Source organism: Aspergillus ibericus (genome assembly GCF_003184845.1).
Source record: "Aspergillus ibericus CBS 121593 unplaced genomic scaffold BO80scaffold_3, whole genome shotgun sequence".
NCBI lineage: Eukaryota > Fungi > Ascomycota > Eurotiomycetes > Eurotiales > Aspergillaceae > Aspergillus > Aspergillus ibericus.
The window spans coordinates 601,775-627,695 of NW_020292101.1; the positions used below are offsets into that span (position 1 = coordinate 601,775).

At 49.8% G+C, this 25,921-nt stretch overlaps 8 protein-coding genes across 8 annotated transcripts; 4 read left to right on the forward strand and 4 right to left on the reverse strand.

Annotated features, from left to right (window-relative positions):
- Positions 1 to 188: 188 nt before the first annotated feature.
- BO80DRAFT_451722 (uncharacterized protein) lies at positions 189 to 4,402 on the reverse strand (the record flags this gene model as incomplete). Its single annotated transcript, XM_025721896.1, has 5 exons — positions 189 to 551; positions 641 to 729; positions 811 to 1,095; positions 1,179 to 3,857; positions 4,138 to 4,402. 5 exons carry the CDS (start codon positions 4,400 to 4,402, stop codon positions 189 to 191), a joined length of 3,681 nt encoding a protein of 1,226 aa, XP_025579699.1.
- A 1,570-nt stretch (positions 4,403 to 5,972) lies between these two features.
- BO80DRAFT_478344 (pectin lyase-like protein) lies at positions 5,973 to 10,781 on the forward strand. Its single transcript, XM_025723278.1, has 10 exons — positions 5,973 to 6,703; positions 6,753 to 6,786; positions 6,849 to 7,024; positions 7,090 to 7,181; positions 7,252 to 7,423; positions 7,478 to 7,545; positions 7,613 to 7,760; positions 7,860 to 8,631; positions 8,693 to 9,775; positions 9,828 to 10,781. The coding sequence occupies exons 1-10, from the start codon at positions 6,005 to 6,007 to the stop codon at positions 10,736 to 10,738; spliced, it is 4,155 nt and encodes a 1,384-aa protein (XP_025579700.1). The 5' UTR covers positions 5,973 to 6,004; the 3' UTR covers positions 10,739 to 10,781.
- Positions 10,782 to 11,110: 329 nt separating this feature from the next.
- BO80DRAFT_421433 (MFS transporter) lies at positions 11,111 to 12,430 on the reverse strand. Its single transcript, XM_025718599.1, has one exon. It carries the CDS (start codon positions 12,398 to 12,400, stop codon positions 11,189 to 11,191), a length of 1,212 nt encoding a protein of 403 aa, XP_025579701.1. The 5' UTR covers positions 12,401 to 12,430; the 3' UTR covers positions 11,111 to 11,188.
- A 2,908-nt stretch (positions 12,431 to 15,338) lies between these two features.
- On the forward strand, positions 15,339 to 16,384 carry BO80DRAFT_451725 (putative serine-threonine protein kinase; the record flags this gene model as incomplete). Its single annotated transcript, XM_025721897.1, has 4 exons — positions 15,339 to 15,469; positions 15,519 to 15,850; positions 15,908 to 16,135; positions 16,167 to 16,384. The coding sequence occupies 4 exons, from the start codon at positions 15,339 to 15,341 to the stop codon at positions 16,382 to 16,384; spliced, it is 909 nt and encodes a 302-aa protein (XP_025579702.1).
- Positions 16,385 to 16,954: 570 nt separating this feature from the next.
- On the reverse strand, positions 16,955 to 18,654 carry BO80DRAFT_397907 (putative dipeptidase). The gene is made up of 3 exons (XM_025717399.1): positions 18,213 to 18,654; positions 17,955 to 18,167; positions 16,955 to 17,909 (listed from the first exon to the last, which is right to left on the reverse strand). The coding sequence occupies exons 1-3, from the start codon at positions 18,430 to 18,432 to the stop codon at positions 16,999 to 17,001; spliced, it is 1,344 nt and encodes a 447-aa protein (XP_025579703.1). The 5' UTR covers positions 18,433 to 18,654; the 3' UTR covers positions 16,955 to 16,998.
- A 260-nt stretch (positions 18,655 to 18,914) lies between these two features.
- On the forward strand, positions 18,915 to 21,878 carry BO80DRAFT_397910 (flavodoxin and radical SAM domain protein). Its single transcript, XM_025717400.1, has 2 exons — positions 18,915 to 19,158; positions 19,216 to 21,878. Exons 1-2 carry the CDS (start codon positions 19,134 to 19,136, stop codon positions 21,507 to 21,509), a joined length of 2,319 nt encoding a protein of 772 aa, XP_025579704.1. The 5' UTR covers positions 18,915 to 19,133; the 3' UTR covers positions 21,510 to 21,878.
- A 333-nt stretch (positions 21,879 to 22,211) lies between these two features.
- On the reverse strand, positions 22,212 to 23,885 carry BO80DRAFT_451728 (MFS general substrate transporter; the record flags this gene model as incomplete). Its single annotated transcript, XM_025721898.1, has 3 exons — positions 22,212 to 22,608; positions 22,660 to 23,634; positions 23,683 to 23,885. The coding sequence occupies 3 exons, from the start codon at positions 23,883 to 23,885 to the stop codon at positions 22,212 to 22,214; spliced, it is 1,575 nt and encodes a 524-aa protein (XP_025579705.1).
- Positions 23,886 to 25,271: 1,386 nt separating this feature from the next.
- BO80DRAFT_135891 (uncharacterized protein) lies at positions 25,272 to 25,845 on the forward strand. The gene has a single exon (XM_025713629.1). It carries the CDS (start codon positions 25,411 to 25,413, stop codon positions 25,726 to 25,728), a length of 318 nt encoding a protein of 105 aa, XP_025579706.1. The 5' UTR covers positions 25,272 to 25,410; the 3' UTR covers positions 25,729 to 25,845.
- The last annotated feature ends 76 nt before the right edge of the window (positions 25,846 to 25,921 follow it).

Genomic DNA, 25,921 nt, shown 5'->3' on the forward strand with positions numbered 1-25,921 from the left:
TTTGATGCATGTGTGTCCTTGATGATTTTTATGTACATAGTACTAGATAGTGAGCATCATATAAACATTGAAAATGTGTGATCATCCGGTGAAAATGTATTCTTCCTTCCGCCCATCTTTTCTAGTCATATCATTGGAAAATACTCCACTTCCCTCCTTTTTGTCAGCTAAAAACCAACTTGAAGCAACTAGCTACCTGGTGTCTGCATATAAACGAAGATTGATTCGTCAAAAATCACTCTTAGTCGAACCAACTCTCTGAACTCCATCAGATCAGCCATGTAGGTTGTTGCGACCTGATATGCGTGCGATCCCGGGGTAGCTGCATTTTGCACCGCTTGCCATGTGACAAATAGCTCATCAATACGCGAATTAAGCCAATTGGAGGCCCACTGAGCCATTCGTCGCATGAAATTTATCATGAAAGTTCTGAACAGATTAGGCGCACTGAAGTCTCTTTGCCCGAAAACACTGTTGACTGCTTTCTGGAACACACCCAATTCGTAAATAGCCGCGCCATATGTGTCAACAAGGTGACGGTTAACAAGCTGCTGGTTCAAGTACGCAAAACACAGATATAACCTGAATTTAACGAATGAAGTTAGCACATAAATAAATGATTGAAGGAGACTTCGCGTACCATTCGTATTTCATTCATCCCAGCCCGTCCAGCTCTCTCATCTGCCACGTTTAGATTCCTCCAAGTATCATCACCAAGCGGCTGCTTCCCTGCGAACAGCTATATGCAACCATTTAGCAATTTTCTCTTTACTGCATCAAAATTGCAAAGAGAAGGCTTATCATAGTAACGTAACCTTCCTTTCATCGAGTTCAAGTGAGTTTCAGTATTAACTAATCGAGCGGGGTTAATCTTTGAGCCTAGACTGTTAAATATCCGAATAATTGGAGTTCCAGTTGCTGTGGTGTGACCGCTGGCCCATGTCGAATAATCCTGATTCAGTAGTTGTGCAATGTCCCAGGGCATACGTTTGCTCCCAGTGCTGAAGTCTGGCAAGCCCTGCACAGCAGGTAAAGTTCCAGTAACCATAAATTCAATTGAGCGAGGAATCAATTGAAGCTCGAAAATATGCTCAGCTATGAAGAAGTAGAAGGGTTAATATATGCACCATATCGCCCCATGGGAATAATTCAATGCATCATGATTTGGGAGCACTTACTGACCCACGTCCAAAGATTGTTGGGCGCGTTAGGATCAATAGAGGTATCAGTGCATACACGTTGATTTGCGACCGCAAATCGCACTGTTAGTCCATTGGCATTTGCAAGGTTGTCACCATTGCCACCATTTGGATAGGCCACTGATGTAATAATCATGATTCGCTGCTGTCCAGTAATTGGGTCAGTACCGCAATCAACGGTGAAATCCCGGGGAGCTCCATCACGTTTGTCCAGACTGTGAAGAGCTCGTTTGGTTGATGCACTATTCGTTCCGTAGGTATCGGGGTCAATCGAGTATTCATCATCAAAACCGTCAAGATCGCTGATAGCGCAGACTTCATCTAAAGTACTGGGAGCTGTACAATCCTTGATCATCCGGTTCCAGTACTCTAGGTTGCAAATGATGCGACCTGCAAGATCCTCTGCAATTACAGAAAACAGTTCACCTGTAACATCTCTCAAAAATGGTATAAGGGTGGAAGTCGCTAGATAAGTGTACCGAGCGGCAATTACGTCGTTCCACACCTTGATTTCCTTGACGGCTTTGTTTGTCCTGCTCGTCATGCGATAGGTGTAGATGATATCAGTCGCAACAATTAGAATGGAATTGCTTGTGAAGAATGATTGTTGATCTTGACGTTTCTCCAAAGATATTCCCGAGGTGCCGGCATACCGAGGTGCATATTCTATAGGCAACATGTCTGTGAAGCCTCTTTTGTCGTAGCCTACACCAAAGGTATCATCGTAGCCGTACCCATAGCCGGTAGAGCATGTAGGATTTTTCAACCAGTCTTTAAGATCAGCCGTCCAAAGCTCCACCATAGGGTCTACCTTTTTTTGGGTCGTGGTGTAGTTGGGAGAACAGCACTTTGCACGGGAGCCAGTCTTTTTGTTACAAGTATTGTAGTGCTCCATAGCTACTCGTACTTTGTCCTTGGGACAGCTTGAGAAGCAGTAGCCACTCCCACCACTTCCACTACCACCATCGGCAGGAATGACTTGGTATCCTGTTTCGCTATAGTCGTCAAGCCACTCGCAGTCGTCGAAAGTCATGTTTTCATCAGAGCTGTCACAGCAATATTTGCGCTCCTCATTCAGGTTGGTTCTCCAGTCGCCACCGCAAGCCGATCCTCCATTGCCATTGCATGACTTGAGGAGAACATCGGTCTTTTCTGCTGGGCATTTCCATGAATCGCATTCGAATGAAGCAGCCCATTCGCATTTCTCATAGAGCGCAGTACTCTTTTGACCACTCGTACAGCAGGCAGCTTGGTAATTACCAAATGCAGTTGAACATCCACGGTTGGTTCCGCCAAGTTCAAAACTACCATCTGGACACTTGCCTTCACAGTCACCGTTGTTGAAAGTGTACCAGCCGCAAGTCGGAGCATCTTGATCAGGAGGGCAGCACAGACGATGGTCCTGATTTTTGAAGATACAGCCTCCATCATCAAGCATCCACTCACCATCATGATGTCTATCATCGTCATGACGGCGGAGCAGAACCCATCCATCTGGGCAGAGGTCTCCACAGTTTGTCCATTTGCACTGATCATGTTTGATTTTGATTGTGTCGTCTGTTTTGATTGTGTCGGGCAGAGCTTTAAACTTGCGTTGGGCTGCTTCTCCCAGGGCAAGGGAGTAAGTCCCATTGGTATGGTCATGGCTTACTGCCCATACCATAAGGCCTCCTAAGCATTTCCCTCGGGCAAAGTCGGCTTTGAGCTTGAAGGTGTCGATATCATCATAGGATACCCATTGATTATCGTCCCATGTGATCATCTTCACTGCAGCATCTTTATCGTATGTGATTCTGGGGCGTTTTCCCGCGATAACCTCGTCAATCTCGGAGTTCATCAGAATCCCAACCTCATGACTGCAGTCTCCAGCCTCCGCCCCGGATGCAAAAAGGCAGCCAGGCTTAGTACATGATGGGTCTGCAATCGTATATGCTCTGCCGTAAAATGCTATTCCAAGAACTACCTGATCCGGTGGAATATTGTTTCGCCATAGTAGATCCAGAGAAGCTTTAATCTCAGTGAGATTGGTATGCGCGTCGAGGAATTCACCAGTCCATTTGTTTCCTTTGTCCCAAGTTCCATGAAGATCGTAGGTCATGATATTGAAGAAGTCCACACTTTTCTTCATATTTCCGATGTCAAAGTGTTGCAAGTACCAGAAAGAGGCAGGCAGAGTTATACTAAGACCATCTCGACCACCAGTTCTTTTGAGTGCCGCTTTGAGATTCTTTAAGAACTTGGGGAAGTTGTCAAAGTCTTCTGGACGACCACTTCGATCGTCCGCTGCTGGATATTCCCAGTCGATGTCTACGCCATCCAAGTCATATGTGGACATGAACTTTGTGAGAGAATTGAAGAACTTGTTTTGATTAGATGTCGATGCGGCTAGGTCAGAAAATGTCGTTGCAGTTGGGCCAGGGTCATTATAGCTCCAACCTCCAATAGCGATATACACTTTGAGATCAGGATCTTCTTGCTTGAGACGGGCGACTCGCTTGAAAAGCTCAATGTCTGCAGTCAAAGAAGGTCGAACCTCGAATGTATCTGGGTCAATGACTGCAAAGGCCACATTAATATGGGTATAAACTCCCAAAGGAATTTGCTCCGGCCAGAACTGTTTGCATCGACGCCGAGTGCTCCAAGTCTCATAGTATCCAACTACACGCTCTAATGTGTGCGTTGAATTATTGCAAGAGGGCTGTTTCACTGTTTTCTTCCCGCAGAATTCTGACGTTGTTCCACAGAAGCCAAACTTTGAGCAGCATACGTTCAGAGGACAAGATGATTTTTCAGACCAATCTAACCCAAAGCCCGGGTCACATTCCGCTTTTCTTTCACAGCTAGCAACACAGTCATCTCCGCAGACTAAGAAAGGGTTTTTGTTAGATATTGAAAACCAAAAATGTAGCGATCCAAAAACTTCTCATTGAGTACTTACACTCTGGTCCAAGTCCACAGAATCCAAATTTGTTACAACAGCCTTGTGCACATGGATTGTTGGCATCACAACCCAGCTTGTAGTTGCAGGTATCAACACAGTCTGCACCACAGAACTCATCACCAGTGCCGCAGTAACCATGCTTCGAACAGCATCCAGTTGCACAGGGGTTCTCTTTGCTACAGTTCTGTCCTGCGGTCTGAGCAATGAGGAAGCACAGGAAAAATAAAAGATACACCAGCCGGGGGCGTGAAAGGAAGCCCATGGTTCCCAGATCAGAAATATAAGCACCAAATGGCTCCTAAAACTAACTCTTGATGAGCTTCCAAGATATGATGGGACTATACTAATGGTAAACGACGAAAGGCATCCCTAAGTATGTTTCCAGGACTACTGGTACCATTTGTAAGCTCTAAGAAAGACTAGCTTAAGCGAACCACTGTGTACTAAGATATTGTCGTTATTTTCATCTTAGCTTCGATGCTTTTTCGGGATTGAACAGAAACGTGCGAGGAGTTAGCTAGCGTAGAAATCACGCAGTTAGCTTCAAAAGTGGCAGCGCTGTACGGAGTACCTTGCCATCTGGAGCGGAAATTGCTATGCATGGTCCCACTACTCCAAGTTAGCTCTAGAAGAAGTTGAACGCGATCAAAAACATTAGTCGATGTAACATAGCAATCTTATTAGCGTCGTTAATGGGCCAAATGAAAATGTACAGAAATTTCAGACCGACTCATACTCGTCCGCTCGCTTAACCAAAACAAAGAGCTAGTAAGTTTGCCTAGTTGAAGCCCCTGACCGGCACTTCTTCTCCTTGGCGCCAAAATGAGTACCTGCCTAGTATTCGTAGTTCTAGATACAATCTCAGTGATAATCACAATATTCTTCCAAGTTTCTCATGAGGGAAATTATTGTAAGAGACAACTAAGTTCACGATTGTCAAAAATTTCAATCGTATTCATTGCTTATAGTGATTATCTTTGCTTTTTCCTCCCAGGATCTGCCTCACCCGCATCTAAATCTAAGGGTTTTCAGGGTCCGAACCCATTTCTCTTGGCGTGTGTTTTACCGGAACTACCGGACCCCGGGGGACGCGGAAAGCTTGGCGTAATTCAATAAACCCGAAGAACAAAAAAGCGTGGCTCATTTCAGGGGTAGGCGAGTTCCGTGGTAACTCACTCCTCTAGTCACGAATAGGCCTTGACAAGTCCCGCAGCACCGGCCAATTACTGGTTCCGGTGCTGTGGTGCTGCGACCATACCTATTTAGACTAGATAATTACCTATATAGGAAAGTGTTCGGCATGGTAATGCCAAGAACGGGGCCAAATCGGCGTGACTTGTCAAGGCCTAGTCACGAAGCTCTCTACGGAGTAGTCAAGCCACATATTTTTGAACCTTGGCCCTGAGAACGGAGTAGGCTTGGCAGTTCACTATTTTAGCGGCTTGGTATTCATGATAGAACCGAGACCACCGCACGAAGTATACTAGTATGATACTAATTGACTTATGTGGACGAATCATGACAACTAATGCTACCTTCAGGGCACCTTCTGCGGCCTCGTCGACGGAAATTGCACCTCGCCTAGACAACCCACATCGCCGGGACCTGACCGACATGAGAAATGAGCCGTGGAGAATATACTTGACTTACTCGGAGTGCATGAAAACAAACTAGCGTCCTTGGGATGTCTTAGAGGTGTTGTGCAGGGTCGCATTAGCCACCTATGATTAGTGCGAACTAAAGGCTATTCGGTTGTGTTTCTTCGATAAGTTACACATAGAGCCAGGCAATCCCAACGCAGACTTTCCAGTGACCAACGACACAGTTTTCCCCGTGTTGGACAAACTGAAGAGCTGCCGCCGAGATGCTTCGACCACTTGTCGGGGTCTTGTGTCTCTTTTTCTTGTTCGGGTGGCCGCCTGGCATATCAGCTTCTCAGCATGGACATCACACCCACCACCATCTTTACCGACGACATAATGGAACCGAGAGTGCCGAGTCTGACGGCTCTGCCAAACATGTTGTTGAAGAAGCTCTGAAAGCTTTGAGAATTGCCAACAAGCTTCGTGTGGAGAATTCTCAATTCAACAAATGGGAATTCCAAGATAATACTTCCCAGGACAAAGAATTGACCGATGTCCCGCTTTCAGACTACTCAGACTCTACGAAGAATGTATCACTGGCTCAGCTGAATAGACGCTCATCTACCAATGATTCAAGCTCACTGGAGTCGAACCCAAAATACGGCTACACCTTATCACCCGCAATTGTCAAGGCTGCAAAGGAGGTTGCGGAATCTGAGAAGCCAACCCCTTCTGACATTGACTATGCCTCTATTGCATCAAAAATTCGCGCGAAATGGAGTGCAGGCACAAATGACACGAACGCAATGGTCCAGAAGCTATCTCGCTCGAACGGATTGGATCAATACACTTCCTTCGGACAGCCAGACGGTCTTCAAGAACCAACTGAAGAAGGCGTCAGTAAAAGAGACACTTCATCGTATTGGATGGCAAGTGTAGAGAAGAATGGTGCTAGCCCCTATGCAGCATTCGGCTACAAGGTACCATACATTCCATACCTGGAATTGACTTCTCTAACAATACGAACAGATCTGGAGAAATGTGATGGACTATGGAGCTAAAGGTACGTAACATAATCCAGGCCGAAATTTTATTATGGGATAATCGGTTTAACCATTCATTCAGGAGATGGTGTTACTGATGATACTGCTGCCATTAATCGAGCAATCTCTGACGGTAACCGATGCGGTGCCGATTGCAAATCTAGTACCAGATACCCAGCTGTGGTCTGGTTTCCTTCTGGTACTTATCTTGTCAGTAGTCCTGTAATTCAGTATTACAACACACAGTTGTTAGGAGATGTATGTATCCATTCTCTTGACCAGCCTTTGGTAGAGACTAACTTGTCTTCTTTTCTCTAACTTAGCCTACCAATCTCCCTACAATTTTGGCTGCTTCGAGTTTCGTTGGCCTTGGTGTGATTACCTCCGATGTCTATGTTGGTGATTCGGAAGAATGGTACTAGTTTTGTCACTCTGCATTTGCATGAGTATGCATAATGGGTGCTGATTTGCTAATATTTGTACAGGTATCTCAACACTAATAACTTCTTACGAAGTATCAGGAATTTCAAAATGGATATCACGCGCACTGACCAATCAGCGTACATCTGCGCCATTCACTGGCAAGTCGCACAGGGTACCTCTCTTGAGAACATTGAATTCTATATGCTGCAAAATGTCGAAGGAAATACCCAACAGGTATGAACAGAGAATCTACTTCTTGAATTCTTCGTTGGCTGACTTTGATACTAGGGTGTTTACATGGAGAATGGCAGTGGTGGGTTTCTAGCTGACCTTACATTCGTTGGAGGTAACTTTGGGTATGTAGAGCACTTGAATGATCTACCACCACTATTTTATTTATCACAAAGCTGACTATATTTTTAGCGCATATTTTGGTAATCAGCAATTCACCACAAGTCATTTAGTGTTTGTGAATTGCAAGACGGCTCTCCAAATTCACTGGGATTGGGCTTGGACAATGCAAGATGTGGTCATCGAGTCCTGTGGAACCGGAATACTTTTGACTGGAGGTGTAAGCTCTCTCTCTCCTCCCTAAGGCACATTACACTCTATCACATCCTATCTCGTACACTAGATATACTCGAACCATAAGCTAACGAAATTTCACCAGGCGGGCGGAGCTGCAAGCACCGGACAGTCTCTCGGTTCATTCATTCTCGTGGACGCTATCATAGCCAACACACCAACGGGCATTGTCACCTCTTTATTGGCCGAGAATTCAACATCTCTTCTTTTGCAAAACGTCGGATTTTTTAATGTGCAAAATTCTGTCACTGATAGTGTCTTGTCAAAGGTTCTCCTCGCGGGTGGCAATGAAGTTCCAGTTGACAACTGGGGCTTTGGCCGAGTTACCAACGCAAATGGGGAAAGTTCTTTCATCAATGGAGCCAACATCTCCCCCATGAATCGTACTGATTCTCTTCTATCAACTGAGCTGGCATATGTCAAGCCCAACTTTTATACTCGTCGTCGTCCCAAATACATCAATATCGGACAGAGTCAAATTATCAACCTCAAGACCGCCGGTGCTAAAGGCGACGGTATGACTGATGACACCACAGCTTTAAACAGTATTTTCGCTGCAGCTGCAAATATGTCATCTATTGTTTACGTTCCATATGGTGTCTATATTGTTACTAATACCGTCAAAATCCCTGTTGGGTCTCGAATCATCGGACAGGCTTGGCCACAGATTATGGGGAAGGGCAAGAATTTCCAAGATCAGTTACATGCCCGACCGGTCGTTCAGGTCGGTGAGGTAGATGAGTCGGGAGTAGTTGAGATTCAGGACATGATGTTTACTGTGTCGGGAGCTACCGCAGGTGCCATCTTGGTTCAATGGAACGTTCATGAGATTACACGCGGCTCAGCTGGTCTTTGGGGTATGAAAAAATCCAGGGATACAAATTTTTTCCAACTGGAGTGCTGACAATATTTACTTAGATTCCCATTTCAGGGTTGGTGGAGCTGTAGGTTCAGAGCTACAGGGTGACAAATGTCCGAAGGGCGGCGGTATCAACACCGACTGTATTGGTGCATCTGCCCTCCTTCATGTCACTTCTAAAGCCTCCGCTTATATCGAGAATTCCTGGGCTTGGGTTGCCGATCACGACTTGGATGCTGCGGATGAGGCTCAGATTGACATCTTCTCTGGTCGCGGCATTCTTATTGAAAGTCAAGGTCCCACCTGGCTTTATGGGACTGCTTCTGAACACAACGTTCTATACCAATACCAGTTTTCTAATTCCAAAAATGTGATTGCTGGTATGATTCAAACCGAGTCACCATATTTTCAGTCCCATCCTGGAGCGCCATCGCCCATTGTGACTGGTGGATTTCCAAATGATCCTCACTTTGACAACTGCACAATCTCTTCACCAGCTACGTGTGCGGTCTCGTGGGCCGTCCGAATCGTGGACTCCTCCAGTGTCTATATACTTGGCGCAGGTTTGTATAGCTGGTTCTCTAAATACTCACAGGACTGTCTTGCTACTGAGAGCTGTCAAGATCGAGCCTTTGAGATCGAAGAAAGCCAAGATCTCTGGATCTATAACTTGGTTACCAAGGCTATTGTCGAAATGATCAGTCCTGTAAACGAGAAGCCCACTCTCGCCAATGATAACAAAAATGGGTTTATGTCGTCGATTCTTGCTTGGCTGAAAGGATCGACTGACACAACTGGGCAGCGGGTTTTCGAAGGTTTCACTATCTATGACAGTAATATGCTGCCTTCAACCTTTTCGGATGCCTGTATCACTGCTCTCACCGCTACTATCAAGTGTGATCTCCAGGTATTCCAATTTGGAGAGCCTCAATACCATGGCACATTGGGTAACGATACTTTGACCGACTTGGTTTGTGATCAAAGTTGCGGCGATTCACTAGCGAGATGGTTTACCAACGCGGAGGCAAATTGTAATGGTGCCGTGCTTCTTGACCACCCAGCCACAATTCTGGGTGGAAACATGTGGGAGGGATGGAATGAGACTTGTTACAAGGATCCGACGACAGGCAAATACTGCAATGGTAAGATTGACGTTCTTGGGTTCATTGTTGGGTGCCGCTAACCTCTTGAAAGATATTATAAGCCAGTTCACGCGTGTTGCAAGCGTGGACCTCATGCCCAAGGATGAGATGTGCTCCTATTGCTACAAAACTAAGCTTCAAATGATGCAATCAAGCCCCTATTCCTATTACAACCAGCGATACAAGTACAATCTTGAAACTGTTATAAAGAATTGTGGTGTCACTTCCAACACTACAATTCCTGATGATCTTTCTGTCACTCAACCGGAAGACAAACCGTTTTGCCCAGATGACAGCTCATATACTACCAAGGATGGCGATACTTGCACATCTATTGCCCTGGACTACTCTGTTGCGTCCGCAGCATTGTACATGGGTAATCAGGATCAGATACGCGATTGCAATCAGGTCGTTGTTGGGCAAGAATTGTGTCTGCCCCTATCATGCGATCACACATATGTCCTCAAATCGAACGACACATGTCGTAGTATTGAAGAGGCCAACGCAGAAATAATGTTCGACAATAGCACGAAGCGAATCATTTCTCTTCGCCAAGTCAATCCCTGGATTGATACATACTGTTCCAATCTTCAAAGTACTTCTTGGGCCTATGGAAAAGTCTTGTGTCTAACCCCTCAGTCGGGGCTTTTCAACGCGACAGATCCAGTGTCTACGTCCTACAATCCTTGGGGTACGGAAAGTTCTGGCTATGGCTCATGGGTGGTTCTCCCTCCAGATAATGCCACTGTTGCAGCCGGAACCACCAAGCATTGTGGGAAATGGCATACAGCCACTACTGGGGATTCTTGTACACAGATTTGTGTCCAAGACAGGATCACAAGCAATTTGTTCTTGCAGGTTAATCCTTCCCTGCAGTCTGCAAACTGTACGGGTCTTCTCATCCCAGGAAATGCGTACTGCACTGGTCCTATGCGCGGTTGGAATTATACTGTGGCAACCTAATCGTGGAAAGAGGCTACCTAGACTCATGGGCGCAGGCGTATACTAGGTTTCTCGCTGCTCTGTGTGTATTCCAGGGTTTGCTATTGGCACAGACATGAATAGACACCTGTGTAGCAACTCAATAACAAAAAGTACCATATGTTCTCCCTAAATACAAGATTCACGCTTCTCATACGCATTTCACGTGTACATATTCAGTCACAGGTTGTTTTGCTTCTTGCCAGGGTACCAAAACTTGAAGTATTCCCGCTTTTCTATACGCGTATCAACCTCAATACCTATTACAGCACTTCGATAAAACGGCAATGGACGGGGCCTGCCATTAGCCAATCTCCGTGCTGCTAATTAAGGGCAGGGCCAAGGCCAGGGCATGGCATGTATGGTATGGTATTCAGTACTGTATGCAATCTATCTACTGACCCTCAACCACTTCCCAACCTCATCCCACCATCATACTCGACAACACCGCACCATCTCTCGAGCCATCTCCATCGGATTCCAGACCGACTTCTCCTCCCTCTCCGTTTCCCTCACCACCATCCCCTCTTTACACATCCCTTGCGCCTCCCCGCACCCGCGACTCTGCCGCACCTTCCACCCCCGCACCACCCACAGACACAATCCCCCAGCAACAAACACCATCCCCGAGAAGATCTGCACCTGCTGATAGGCCTCCGCCCCCAGGGCCGGCCGTCGCAGTGCCTGTGCAACCGCCTCGCCGGCTGCTCCCGGCCCCACCAGCACCAGCCAAAGGATGCTCAGCGCCCCTGGGAGATCATGCAGCCCGATGATTTCCACGAACACAGGGGCTACCGTCGCAAAGAACGTCCCCGACACCATGCCCCCCAACACCGCGAACACGCTCACCACCGCCATGCTGCGCGCGGGGATCCAAAGCGCGAAGCAGAACACCGCACACACAAACGACAACACCGTTGCGACATTCAACCGGCCTAGGCGGTCGCTGAAGAGCCCGATCAATGGTCGTCCCATTCCCTGGCCTAGGTTGTGCAGCGCACCGACTACACTGCTTTGATGGGCGGTTAGTCCGATCGAAATGGCAAAGTTGGGCAGACTGAAGTTGATCGTGACGAAGCCGAACGTGCCGAAAATGGCCCACCCAAGCAGGAGCAAGAACTCAACTTTGCGCAGCAGGGGAAAGTTGAAGGACATGTGGCGGCTGGCGGTGGCTTTGTTGCGGTCCCGGAGAAAGGCAGCGCTGACCAGGTTGGCCACGAGCGAGACAAATGCCAGGGTCCGGAAGGTCCAGGGTAGTCCGAGGTTCTCGATCATCGCTTCAATGGCGAGGGAATAGATCACACCGCCAATGCCTGCACCGGCGGCGGGGATGGCGTTGGCAATGCTGCGTTTCTTGTCGAACCATTGGGCGGGAATGCCGAGATACGTCATGTAGATGATCCCCATGCCGACACCGAAGCAGACACCCTCGGTGAGGAACAGTTGGTACACGTGAGTCGTGAAGGAGGCCAGGATCAGGCCGGCTGTCTGGATGAGAATCCCTCCGATCAGGGTGACGTGCGTGCCGTATGTTCGGATCAGATACACGGTAACCGGGGCCATGAGGTAAGCGCAGCCGATGGCTATCCCGCCGATGAAGGCGTATGCCAGCGAGCTAGTCCCGGGGTATACATTGTTGTCCATATAGTAGGACAGGAACACGCCATAACTCTGCTTTGGTTAGAAAAGGACTTGCGAGAGCGAGTCGACTTACCCCGTTGATTCCCCAGGTGTGAACTTGCAACCAGAACACACACGCAACAATCACCCATCCATAACCACCATCCGGAGCGACGTCGGTCTCGATGCTGAGCTTCTGATTGGCGGTCGAATCGTGGCTCTCGCGGTCGCCATTGTCGGCGGATATACAGTCTTCGGACGACTTGGTGGTCTCTTGCTGAATCGAATCCATCGAGCTGGAATAGGGTAATATTCGTCACCCATCCTGGACACACCGAGACCACGCGGAGAATATATAGCACGTTCAAAGCAATCGGGGAGCAGCTGCACGCAGGACATTCTGGCTATCCAATTCTCCGAAGAAAATAGAAACCCTACCAGCGGGGCTGGAATGCTGCGATCCCCAACTGGGAAGAGCGCCACGCTGGGAAAAAGCTTCCCCCAACTCCGCTCCAACCTTGAGCCAGTGAATCCCTGATTTTCTTCTCCAATGGCAAGGGAGAACGCGGTGCTTGCGCAATGACCCGGAGGCCGGATTTTTAGCGGTCTATCTTGCCCCTGTTGGTTGTGCGGTATGGGAAGCGAAGAATGCAGCTACCTGAGGCGTGCACATCCTCTATCTGGAGTAGCGGTATCCCTTGCGTGCTTCTGTCCTGATCGTCTGTGGAACGACCATGGTTGAGTTTGAAACGGGGATCGACTGGACCTTGCTGAGAGGTACGTATTGTTGTGGGTGATCGTTCCTAGGCCGGGGACCTGCCTCTCAGAGCCCGACGGGTTTCCGACCATCAAGTTCTGTCCATGTTTGGGTGCTTATCCTGCAGCCCCGTTGATCCATGAAGTCATCTTGCTGCTTGGGCTGGGGTGAAAAATGCGGCGATCTCAGTTGCTCACCCGCGACAGAGAGGCGACCTCATGGCTGCTATAAGTCCCTGTATCGCAGGAATGAAGCCGTGATGTCGGTGGCGGTGGACAAGCTATAGATAGCCCATGTGGTCCTGACGCTCTGGATTAGAAACAAGTATGACCGGGCCTCCTCGGCCAAGTCGCATGACAAATATCCGGCTAGGGATTGCCCCAAGATGCAGAAGCTTCGTCAAGGGTAGATCAGCCGGTGCTTGAATCCTTGGGTGCGACGCCGAGGAGCTGTCGATCTGGTGCGGCGATCGGACTTTGGTCATGTGTCTTAGATTGGATGGGTACATTTTTCCGGACATTCTAGGCGACGCCTTTACCCCGATGGCTGCGAAGTTGCTTCATCTCTGCACAGCCCTTGTGCTGGACTCGGCACTATTACATGGGTATTACATAGGGCTTGCGCGTCACCTATGGGGTAGACAGATGCTACATGCCCGTTAACCCTATGAGCTCTAGTGCGCATCAATCAGAATAGGAGTGTCTAACCATTTTCAGATAGTGTTGGACCTCGGCACATCAAGGCCCAATTCAGAGCCATGATGATCACGGACAGGTGCACCTGTATGGCGGTGAGGATAGCCGATGGCTATGAGAGTAACTTCACATATATTGCTACCTGATGTCTAACAGATATGATAGAATTCTATGCCCTGTTGCAGAGTACGGTGTATTGATACAACTTTGCATGGCCTCTCCTGGACTATGTGGAAAATTCGCAGCGCAAGACTTCGCGTATTCACCACATAGGATCAAATATCTCCACTCGTCAAATCAGCTACTCGTTATACTTTTATAGTGGAACCAGTCCAGCGCCGCTGTCTGTATTTCTCGCTTTCAGTGAATAGTCGTGGCAGGCTATAATTGTTCTCATGTCAGTCACGGAATAGCAGTGAGCCGCTCCAGATCGAACTCCAGCGAAATCAAGGCCGAAGGCTCTCGCGGGATGATGCGTTCGATAAAAACTATCAACATAGAATACCAAGGGATGAGAGTATGTAGCCCGATTTTTCTCGATATAAGACCCCAATTACATTTCTATATTCTATCCGTTCATCTCACGAGCTTGAAGGACATTACTTATATCCACAAGAACTATCACGGTAGGTTATACAGTCCAACAGAAATAGCAAGATACCTGCTCCAGTCTATCCTGTGCAGATGTTGTGTTTACCATGAATAGAAGGAACGGATGTAGGTTTGTCAATCAGCAAATACCCCATATGGTCCCCTTAGAAATATTAGGGGTTACAAATGGCAGAAGAAGAGCATCCATGCTTATATCGTGACTGCATATGAATGCACACAGACATCAGCTACACTTACACGGCAGTTGAACTAGGTCCATTCTGATTGAATGCAGTCACACGCTTCTCTATACCTATGCTAGCATCCAAAAATCGGCGAGACATGTGGCTTAAAGGGCATCACGCTGGGATCAAACCCACCGTTAGCCGCTCTACTGTCATGATGACCCTACTACTTAGGGAAACAACACACATCGTGGCTTTCATACACAATGTCGCTGACAAAAGAGCATGTGTATCCTCAATCCTCAAACGCCAGTTTAATTCTTGATTGCCTCAGGCCCTAGAAGATGGTAGGACTAGATGTAGACTCGATCAAGCCATTTCCAACGCTACGGCTGCACCTAACCAGCCGAAGCACGCAAATCACCGCATCAGCTTGGGAGTTTCAGGCCCAGAACCTCCAGCTATGGCCTGAGACGGGTAATGTCTCTAGGAGCCATCCGGATTTCTGGCCGATAAGCGCGACACTTATCAGTAGCCGATGGTAAGGCACAGGGAAAAGCATCTAAGACGCAGTGAATCCCCAGTCACACGGCCCAGTTACATTAGGCAAATTCTCCCGTGAGAAGGCGGTGGATTGCTGCATGTGATGTGAGATGCAGAGCAATCCCTGTTACTAAATAATCCGCTGTCTCTGTGCTATTGCCTTGACATCTGATCCTCGTCATCCGCCAATTATGTCTCCCCGTAAAGAGAAGACCGATCCCGAGCCCGTCCGCATCAGCCAAGTCTTGCATGATAGATACGAAATCATCAAGAAGTTGGGATCTGGGCGTTACTCGACTGTCTGGCTAGTGAGAGACCAAGAGTACGTTATGATAGGGGAACAGGGAATATATGCTTACTCGTGCTCATAGAGAAGTATCCTATAAGGCAGTGAAAATACTAACCCCAGACTGCTACGATGGCAACCATGACCTGTTCGAGTTGGAGATTTTGAAGCACCTCCGTACAGCAGACCCACACCATCTGGGCTATCAGCATATTCCGATTCTGCTGGATGATTTTGTTAATGAGGGGCAACAGGGACGTCATGTATGTCTTGTGATGGAATTGATGGCGGTTGATATGAATGGGTTTGCTCTTTTCTTTGATGATATCAAGAATCCTAATCACATTATGAAGATTATTACGAAGCAGCTGCTGTTGGCTTTGGAATATGCACATCGCTCGGGGGTGATTTATGCGGGCACGTGAACCTGTGCGATTCGTGATCACGATAACCATGCTAATTTCTCCCCCCTAGACATCAAACAAGATATCATCATGATAAAAGTCCGAGATCCCACAATCGTCAACCAATACCTAAAAGGTATTCAATCCAAGACAAACCCATCCCTAGGCGTGCACAACTTCGACACCCGCTCCGAGCTATCCGACATCACCATCGTGCTTTGCGACTGGGGATCTGCCAGCTGGGAAGACAAGCATCTCACCCCCCTAATACAACCTCTACTTGCTCCGTGCCCCGGAAGTGATCCTCCAGGCGCCATGGGGCAAAGAAGTCGACATCTGGAATCCGAGTGCCCTTCTTCCGGAGCTGTTAGATGCGGTTCGCATGTTTGATGGTAGGGCTGATGTGACCGGGGGAAAGTATTACACGAAGCATCATCTTGAAGAGATTGATGCTTTGTTTGGGCCCTTTCCCTCTGGGATGTTGGAAGATGGTGACCAGGTTGTTGTGCAGCAGTTTTCTGATGGGAAGTGTCAGAAACCATCTTAGTACATTGGTATATTCCCATCTCTTTCATAATTAGCTTAACGCCTGAAAAACCGTATACTCACAGCCGTGAAACCCACTTGACACAAGGCCGAGATATGCGCTATCAACATGTCACTGATGGGTAACTCCGGAACATTGCTCCGACTGTAGAGCTTAGATCAGCATAACCATAGTAATCGGAAAAGCAAAGTCTGCAACTAGTTGCAAGTTGGAGAAGAGGTGCATCAGGCATTGGATGCCGTGGAAGTGAGTATGAAGCGCAGCTGTCATGTGCCTTTCACTGTGGCGTGTAGTAAACAGCGCAAAGGTATACCCGTGAGTAATTCTTTTGTTCGACTCACTCACATGGCCAGGTTGTTACGGATCATGATGACAGCTCTTGCGTGGTGGCTGGGCTAAGGGCTTATAGGAGCAAATAATGTGTTGGCCGGACGGGTCTAGGAAGTTGATGTTCCTTTGGCGACATTGATGCAGGGTTACCGCTGCTTTTCTGCAGTATGATGCGCAGGCTACGACTATCCAGGGGAGTCCGCGGTAGGCTGCTTCCAGATAAAACTATACTTCGAATTTAGCATAGTTATGGACATGGTCTTCAGAAGGTGGAATCTCCAGCACTACAACTCATCTTCCACTGGAAGTGCCCCCCCAGCCTGTAACTGGCGCGCAACCTGGTCGACTTCCTTCCACACCCGCAGTAAGTTACCTCCGGCGACTTTGCTCGCATCCTCGTCACTGACTCCTCGTCTCAACAGCTCGGCAATCAAGTCAGGATATTTAGACACATCGTCGAGCCCGCGCGGAACAGTGGGAATGCCGTCGAAATCACTCCCCAGCCCGACATAATCGAATCCGATCAGGTTGCCGATATGAATAATGTGGTCTACCACATGCTCGAGAGTTGCGTGCTCCGGATCAAACTCCGGCAGGCTGTTCGGATTGTCTGAAGCAGTACACGAGACGAAGTCGGGAGAAAAGTTGATCATCACAATGGAGTTCCGTTCTTTGACCAGTTGCAAGACATCGTCTGGGACATTGCGGGGATGGGGACAAACTGCGTACGCGGAGCTGTGACTGAACATCACCGGCGCGCGACTGCCGGCCCAGTCATCTTTGCCAGCTCCCAGGACGTCCCGCATCGTATCGACACTGACGTGGGACAAGTCGACAATCATACCAAGTCGGTTCATCTCGAAGACAAGATCCTTACCCGCCTTGCTCACACCGTGCCAAAGAGGGTCTGCTTTCTTAATACCCCCGGGAATCTCGACGAGCGCCGCATCCGCATAGCGATTGTGACAATTATGGGTGAGAGTGGCATATGCTACGCCGCGATCATAAAAGGCCCGCAACTGGGCCAAAGAGTTTCCGATGGAATGAAGACCTTCCATGCCCAGTGGGGAGATGATCTTTCCCTCTTTAAAGGCCCGAAGGGCTGTAGTGCCATTGGGGGGCGCAGAAAAGACATCAGGATAGGCCTGCTGCAGGCGCAACATAACATCTACCTGTTCGGTCGTTTGACGGACACCTAGCAAAGGGTGAGTGAGGAATAACAACAGACATTGCACCTTACTTGTGGCATAGGTTGCGTCGGACAAGTCGCTCCAGTTTTTGGGACACTCCACATAGACGCTCCAGAAGGTGCCGCCCACTTTGCCCTCGGCGAGTCGGGGCAGATCGACATGGCCTATCAGACCCCCCTCCGTGAAGGGGATCTTGAACTCGTCGCTGTAAATATGATTGTGGAAAGCCTCGCGGATAAGAATAGGCAGATCATCATGGCCGTCTGTGATCGGTTAGTCCTGACTAGGTACGTCTTGAGCCACTATACCTATCAATGGCGTCTCTGACAAGATTTTGTCTACTCTTTCTTCCAGGGAGAGTGGGCCGCGGCATCGGCGAAAAGTCGTCATACCGACCAACATACACGCAAGAAGAAGACTCAGAAGCACACGTCCCATGTTGCGTGCCAAAGACCGCGGCTTCTGGTCTGCTCCCGACGTGTTTGTCAGGTATACGCGCGATGACTCTAAATCAAGCTTGGAACCCATTGTGAGAGAGGGGGTGGTGTAACCCACACTTTCCAACTTTCGTGGAGACAGACGGACGGAGTGGACGAGCTGCCGTCCGGGGAGTCCCTGGTTTATCAAGGATGTCCGTCGGCGATAGTAGGATTACCGAGCAGCGGCAGGATCACGATTGGACCCGGCTTGATAAGCGGTCGGACTAATAACTAGTTATTGAACAAAAGTCACACAACTGGTCCGGAAGAGCGGTATGGCTCGACGATGGTGGGACAAGCCGATGGTCTTCCAGCACACAACTATCAACTATCTACAGCTGAGTATGGTGATCCCAAAGCTTCAAGGCCAGGACGCCCGTTGAGAGCCATTACAAATGCGGCCCTTCGATAGGCCCCGTCTTGCCTTCCCGATATGGCAACACAGTGCGGGAGCCAATCACAGCCCTCGCCGCAGGGCCAGAAAAATTCTCGGAAATCCCCAAGGCTGGGTCCCTCCGCATTCACCACCGATGCCTCCTTGTCCTCTTGCAAGAGACGGATCTGGCCTCTTTGATCAGATCCTGTTCGATACTAGACTGCTCTTGTCGAGTGCCGCTTAGTCGGTTCCTGCGATGCGTCCTCAGGGCTCCATCACCCCCTCTTAATAACAAGTGACCCCGCCCACTTGATCGACCCACGAGGGTCCGATTCACGGTGATTCAGAAATAGTATTTCTCGATCATCATCACGATGGCTGAGAGCTCTGCCACCGAAGGTAGACTTAGGATTTTCCTCTGCAGCCCATCGATTTGCTAATCGCCCGTATTGCTAGGTCTGTTGGCCTTTTGGCACTCATACCGCCTGCCTATCCTCCTCGCCCTTGCTACCGTTGTCGTCCTTCTGAGAGCTTATGGAAAGGCTCAGCCCAAGTCGAAAACCGCCACTGCATCCTCGATCCCGTCATCGCCTCGCAGCCATTCCCCGGAAAAAAGCGAAAAGATCGCTAGCAACCATGACGAGGAGCCGATTGTGAAGGAATCCAACACCCAGGTCGTGGAGAAGGAGTCAGCGAAGCCTGGTCCAAAGCGCGTCACCGGAAAGAAACCTGCCAAGGTCGCCGGCCGACGCAGAGGATCTGACCAAGAACCTGCCGTCTCGTTTATTCAGCCCATCATCTTCTTCGCTTCGTTGACTGGAAACACCGAGAGATATGCGCAGGCCTTGCTGGAGGATTTGCGTGCTGCTGCGCGCGATCGCGCCGATCCTGAGAACCGCGATCGCGCCCTTCTTCCCCCTCAGATTCATGATTTGTCGTACATCGACTTTGATGACTTTTTCATCACCGCACCGAAGCCCCCGTCGACCTCGCCAGGAACGCGTTACGTTTATTGCATGCTGGTCCCGACCTACAACATTGACACCGTCCTGAACACCTTCCTTGGCCACCTCGATGAAACCCACAATGACTTCCGCATTGACACCGCACCTCTCGCTGGTCTGGCGGGTTACTCCGTCTTTGGATTTGGAGATAAGGAAGGGTGGCCCACCGAAGAGGAAGGTTTCTGCTCGCAAGCTAAAGAACTGGACCGCTGGATGGCCAAGCTTACCGGCAAGAAGAGAGCCTACCCGCTAGGGTTCGCTGATGTCAAGAGTGATCCGGAATCGGCCTTGAAGGAATGGTCTCATGGTCTGCAGGACATTCTCGGTGAAATTGTCGACAATGGCGGCTTGGGTGAAGGTGTTCCTGGGAGCGGTGACGCGCTCGAGAGTGACGAGGAGGACCTGGATGATGATGAATCGGACTCCAAGGCAAACGGCCGGAAAAAGAACAAGGCTCAATTGGTCGTCGACTTGGAGGATATCAAGTTCAGCTCCGAGACTGGATCCAGCGCCCCTATCCCCGTGGACTTCACCACGGGAGGAAAGCCGGCTGCGCCCGCAACTGAAAAGGAAATGGTTCCGAAGACCTCGCCTACTTATGCCGCACTCACGAAGCAAGGATACACGATTGTTGGTTCGCATTCCGGTGTCAAGATCTGTCGCTGGACTAAGTCTGCCCTGCGTGGTCGCGGCTCATGCTACAAGTACTCTTTCTATGGTATTCGCTCTCACCTTTGCATGGAGGCCACTCCTTCCCTTTCCTGCAGCAACAAATGTATCTTCTGCTGGCGACACGGCACCAACCCTGTCGGTACCACCTGGCGCTGGAAGGTTGATGACCCGGAACTCATCTTCAATGGAGTCAAGGAGGGCCATTACAAGAAGATTAAGATGATGCGGGGTGTTCCTGGTGTGCGTGCGGAGCGGTTTGCGGAAGCCATGCGTATCCGTCACTGCGCCCTCAGCTTGGTCGGCGAGCCCATCTTCTATCCCCATATCAACCGGTTCCTGGACATGCTGCACAGCGAGCATATCTCCAGTTTCCTTGTCTGTAACGCCCAACACCCTGACCAACTCGAAACCCTGCATCGTGTGACCCAACTGTATGTCTCCATCGACGCGAGTAACCGCGAGAGTCTGCGGAAGATCGATCGGCCCCTCCACCGCGACTTCTGGGAGCGCTTCCAGCGCTGTCTCGATATTCTGCGGGAGAAGCGCCACGTCCAGCGGACGGTTTTCCGTCTTACGCTCGTCAAGGGATTCAACGTCGATGACGAGGTGATTGGATATGCAAACCTGGTTGAAAAGGCTTTGCCGTGCTTTGTCGAGATCAAGGGCGTGACCTACTGTGGTACGAGCACCAGTGCAGGAGCTGGACTGACCATGCAGAACGTTCCTTTCTATGAGGAAGTTCAGCAGTTTGTTACGTCCCTTAACAAAGAATTGGAGCGCCGTGGACTGAAGTATGGCATTGCGGCCGAACACGCCCACAGTTGCTGTGCACTCATCGCATCAGAGCGTTTCCACGTCAATGGAAAATGGCACTCTCGGATTGATTACGATCGTTTCTTCCAGCTTCTGGAGAAGGAGAAGGCCGATGGCACCTCGTTCACCCCCGAGGATTACATGAAGGAAACCGAGGAATGGGCCATGTGGGGCAACGGAGGCTTCGACCCGAACGACGAGCGTGTCTACAAGAAAGGCAAGAAGAAGGCCATCCAGGCTGCAGCAGAAGCTCAGGGATGATAGCTCCACGGGTCTATGCCTATGACGGGGCTCCAACAAGCCGATTGAAGGACCTGATCCCTGTACTCGGCTCAAAGCTACAGCTTGCTCAACGCCGTTCAGCGAGCCTATCAGGTCTGCAGTCTACTGGATAGGATTGCGTTAGACGATATGATTATCGCTCCGATGTTGGACTGGCATCGCCGTGGGAAATTGACAGTGCGTCAGGCTTTCTAGCAACAGCATCGTTCCAAGCAATTTAGTTCACTGGCAGAACGTTCGGATTGCCATGGCCTACGTGCCTGCATGATATTCGACAGGCCGGTAGATTTCACCTCATGACTTCTTGTATCTAGTTCAGATTACGAAATGACATATACTATGATATCTAATGTTGCTCGTGGACCATGTGGTTCGTTTAACCGACATCAACCCAGCGGTGATTGACTAATTATGTTTGTCATTGATATGGTTGACTTTCTCTCATAATGTTCATGACTTTCATATTGTTTCACATATTGTCAGGCCACTGTGATAACTAACACTCAAGTTGCTCATTCAACATGACCTGGCCTGCTTCGTCATTAATTCGGGTCTTAAGAGAAGTCTTTGTTTTCTTGTTGCTTTTCGCAATTGCTGCCGGCTTTTCTCATGCTCACCCATCCTGGATTAACTAGACAAATCTTCCACACCAGGACGCTGTGAAGGCTCGCAGCACACGTGTCATTGATGTGGAGACTGCTCTGAAAACAGCTGATCGTCTCGAATCCACTTTTTGAACTGCCGCGCAGGCAAAGCCGCTTCAAACATGTCATCGATTTCGCTGGGCGTCCGATCTTTCATCTCCGGCACGAAGAACCATGTCCCTGCTAGTGCGATGATACAAAGTGCTGCGAACATAAATCCTGTCTTCCCGCGCAATGCCCCCTCATCCGGATTGAAGATATACGGCAAGGTGAGGTTGAATACGGCGCTGGATAGTCCGATGACGAACCAGCCCAATCCTTGTGTCTTGGCACGCAGTCGCAAAGATGATGTTTCTCCCCCAACAGCGTAGGATGCGGGCCACGCGCCAATACCGCAGACTGCAATTATCACGACTAGTGTGACGCCGATATACCTTCAGAAAGATTGGCGTTAGTCGGTCCATAGATCATTTAGGGAGACCTACCATGCGCTAACCGTACCCGGGAAGCAGCCAGCAATTCCCATCCCCGTCCACGCGAGAGCTGAAGCCCCCAGGCTGCCAATGATGAGAGGCACGCGGCCAAATTTTGTCAGTGTCTGCATACTGATGATGTTAGCCACCAGCCCCATCCCAAGGCCAACCTGCAGAAACACAAAACTTCGACGGTGCTCCATGCCGACAATCTGCAGGAAGTAGCTGCTCTTCGATAGGAGCGGCAGACCGAAGAACGACGAGATGAGATTTGCAAACATGACGATCATGGTCCGACGACGGTCGACGCCTCGGAAGCAGTCACGGTACCCCGTCGCGTTGCTAGCAGCGTCTTGGTCTTCCTTTTCAATAAACAAGCAGAGTTGCTCCAGATTCTTTTCCGATTCAACGTCGTTAGAATCCAGCCGTCGTTGTGATTTTCGAGCAGCGGTGATCTGGTTCTTCCGAATGAGGTACGTCGGGCTCTCAGGAAGGATCACTGCAACGAGCAGCGGCAATGCCGAGAACGGCCACTGTGAGATGAAGCAGTTTCGATATCCTCTACTCCCAATAATATCCAAAGACTTATAGACCACTATACTTCCCACCAGCTGCCCCAGAAGGATGAATATTGGGAAAAAGGCAAGAATCGGGCCTCGCAGCACGGCAGGCAAAACCTCTGACATGTATGTTTGCGTCGTGCACGAGATTATATGGATGGCAAGGCCTTGCACAAGCTTCGCCGTGAAGAAGACTGCCCTGCGGGCGTCTATATCATCTGGGAGGTTCGAAACGTATGCGACCGCGACTGCAGCTGCTGATAAGATACCCGCAAAGGCTAAGCAGAAGCGACGTCCGACACGGTCCTGCATGAAGCCCGCAGTTAAAGCCCCAAACAGACCTCCAAGAGGACTTGCTACATCCCATAGACCTAACCATAGGGACGGAATGATCAACTTCCCGTCTAGTCGACGGCCGAAATCGCGTCTCTCCAGGTCAGATAAGGCCGCAGAAAGGCGTCGAGACAATGCTTACTGGAACTCCGGCATGGCGGAAACATTTCCCACAATGACCAGGTCATATCCGAAAAGTAGGATACCAGAAGCCAGAGCTAGGCAATATCCCAGGATCTTCGGAGATTGTCTGATAGCTGCCAACGGCGACGGGGGAGCCGTTTCCTGCGGCGGCGAAGACACATGTTGCCTGAGCGAGACTTTACTCTCTCCTGAGAGGGGCATCCTGACTGTGTATAGCGGTGCCGCCATCATACGGTGCTTGCGTGACCTCTCGAATAAGTATCAGAGCCGCGGTATGGATTTACTCCGAACTGGACGGCTGACCGAGGAAACATGGCCGTGCTCATGTGCAGTTTACACAAGGTTGTACAATGAAGCTGGGAAGCTGGCATGTTGCGATCCTGTCGCGCTTGTTGGCTGCGTTATCAACGATTGCAAGCTGCGTAACAGGAGCCCGGATCTCATTGGTATATAAGAGCATGTAGCACTACGGTGTCAGTTAGAGATCCGAGTCTGATGATCTGGACTCGGCTGGTTGCCATTCGGACTGCCACCGCTGGGACACAATTTGGTTGTCAGCACCGAGTCATGAGTAGTGATACCCAAGGATCAGATACGAGGTGTGGTCATAAATTCGGACTACCCGACTGTTTCCCAACGCGGGTTCAGCTCAAGCAACAAGGTGATGCTGTCCGGGTTGGATGATACATCCCACGGATCTCGTCGAACGCGACACTTGTTCAGAGTGCGCTCATGGGCATGATGCGCCCATCGATTTCAAGCCGAGTTGCAGATGATTGTCGTATACGAAGCTGCCACAATATGGCATTTTCCGAGGGTGCATGAAGCCGTGCCTATTTTCTGGCCTTACATGGGCAGAGGAAACTCCTCAATCCTCTTCAGCACAATGGCAATGCTGCAGGTTCTCCTGAGAGATGACAGAACATAGTCTAGACTAACGAGGACCTACCCCTAGCAGGATGCTGACAGGGATGCGATGTTGGGGGTTGGATGATACCCAGTCGCATGGACAACACCACCACCAAGCTAGTCTCCAAAGCAGAAAAAGCAACCCGCACGCTAGCCGATCAGGAATCTTCTAGGCGCCATTCGTCCAGCCAGTCCCTGTCTCTCTGCACAGGCCGAGATGAGACGGGCAGCTTGTGACGAAGATCAAAAAAGCAAATTTCGCAGGCCATTTCAGGGGGTCTGCCAGCCGCCAGCTTGCTCTGGTACTGGGCTGGTGGCTGGTCTACTTTTGTTCCTGGAAACGATTTCCGATCGACACAGTGTGGGACCGGTCAGGGCAACCGACACTCGGCAACCGACTTTGGCCTCGCCAAGGTGAAATGGAAGGAATCGCGAATTGGCGACAGAACCCGAACGCAATTTGATCAGTCTGATTGCTGGTGATGGGGAGTGTTTGATTTCGCCACGTGCTGCGGATGCGCTCGGACTATTTGCGCCCATGTGGCAAGATGGCCGTGAGGCCGAGGTTTACGTTTGTCACCGACGGAGTCATGGCCTGTCGATGGTGAAACGGCGACAGCCTTGAGCCTTCCATGGATGTGACGGGCTTTGCTTTGTCGGAGAGGCGTCAGCCGTGGTCCCATTCTGATAAGACCCGTTATTATTACAGTGATTACGATTAACTTGGGTTATCAGCCATGGTCGGACTGACGGATTCACATGCCATGGTGTAATGCTAGCAGGGACCGATCTGCTGTGGCAGTTCTATAATTAACCGATGCAAATTAAACGTCGGGACGCGGGCCTCTCCCAGCACGGCAGCAGCACGACGAGTTGTCGGAGCCTGGCACTGGCCGCGACTAGCGCCTTCAAGTTAACCTGCAAACGGGAAAAGAAACTCTGGCGCTACCATCCGCCTGGGACGGGCTCAGGAGCAGTAAGATTGCTCCCCGAGATGATCCTGCATCCTGCCACGCTAAGGCATGGCTGCGAAATGGTTGCTGTTCCTCATGTCAAATCACCAGGGTTGACTCGTCCCCGGATCCACCGGGGGCGCTCGCCGTCATTCGAGAAGCGGCCTACTGACGCATGCTGAGGTGATTGACTCAATGGTCCGCAATAGTCATCTTTGCTTTCGGTGCCAGTCGCCTTTGCAAATTGCAATTAATGGGTGCCATCCGTGCCTCGGGCATCCCCACCCCGGATGGGTTTCCGTCCCCGGCGAAGGCGAGCCGGCGACGTCCAGTCTCCTAAATCCAGGAGGATCTGCTCCGAGTCGTGAGGCTGTC

Bases quoted from the DNA above. Each gene is read 5' to 3' on its own strand.
- BO80DRAFT_478344 (XM_025723278.1), top strand. From the start codon at position 6,005: ATGCTTCGACCACTTGTCGGGGTCTTGTGTCTCTTTTTCTTGTTCGGG. The intron at 8,632-8,692 runs GTATGAAAAAAT...ATATTTACTTAG, and splicing joins CGGCTCAGCTGGTCTTTGGG to ATTCCCATTTCAGGGTTGGT. The intron at 9,776-9,827 runs GTAAGATTGACG...ACCTCTTGAAAG, and splicing joins GACAGGCAAATACTGCAATG to ATATTATAAGCCAGTTCACG.
- BO80DRAFT_421433 (XM_025718599.1), bottom strand. From the start codon at position 12,400: ATGGACAACAATGTATACCCCGGGACTAGCTCGCTGGCATACGCCTTC.
- BO80DRAFT_397907 (XM_025717399.1), bottom strand. From the start codon at position 18,432: ATGGGTTCCAAGCTTGATTTAGAGTCATCGCGCGTATACCTGACAAAC. The intron at 18,168-18,212 runs GTATAGTGGCTC...AACCGATCACAG, and splicing joins GTCAGAGACGCCATTGATAG to ACGGCCATGATGATCTGCCT. The intron at 17,910-17,954 runs GTAAGGTGCAAT...ACCCTTTGCTAG, and splicing joins CGACGCAACCTATGCCACAA to GTGTCCGTCAAACGACCGAA.
- BO80DRAFT_397910 (XM_025717400.1), top strand. From the start codon at position 19,134: ATGGCTGAGAGCTCTGCCACCGAAG. The intron at 19,159-19,215 runs GTAGACTTAGGA...CCGTATTGCTAG, and splicing joins TGAGAGCTCTGCCACCGAAG to GTCTGTTGGCCTTTTGGCAC.
- BO80DRAFT_135891 (XM_025713629.1), top strand. From the start codon at position 25,411: ATGCAAATTAAACGTCGGGACGCGGGCCTCTCCCAGCACGGCAGCAGC.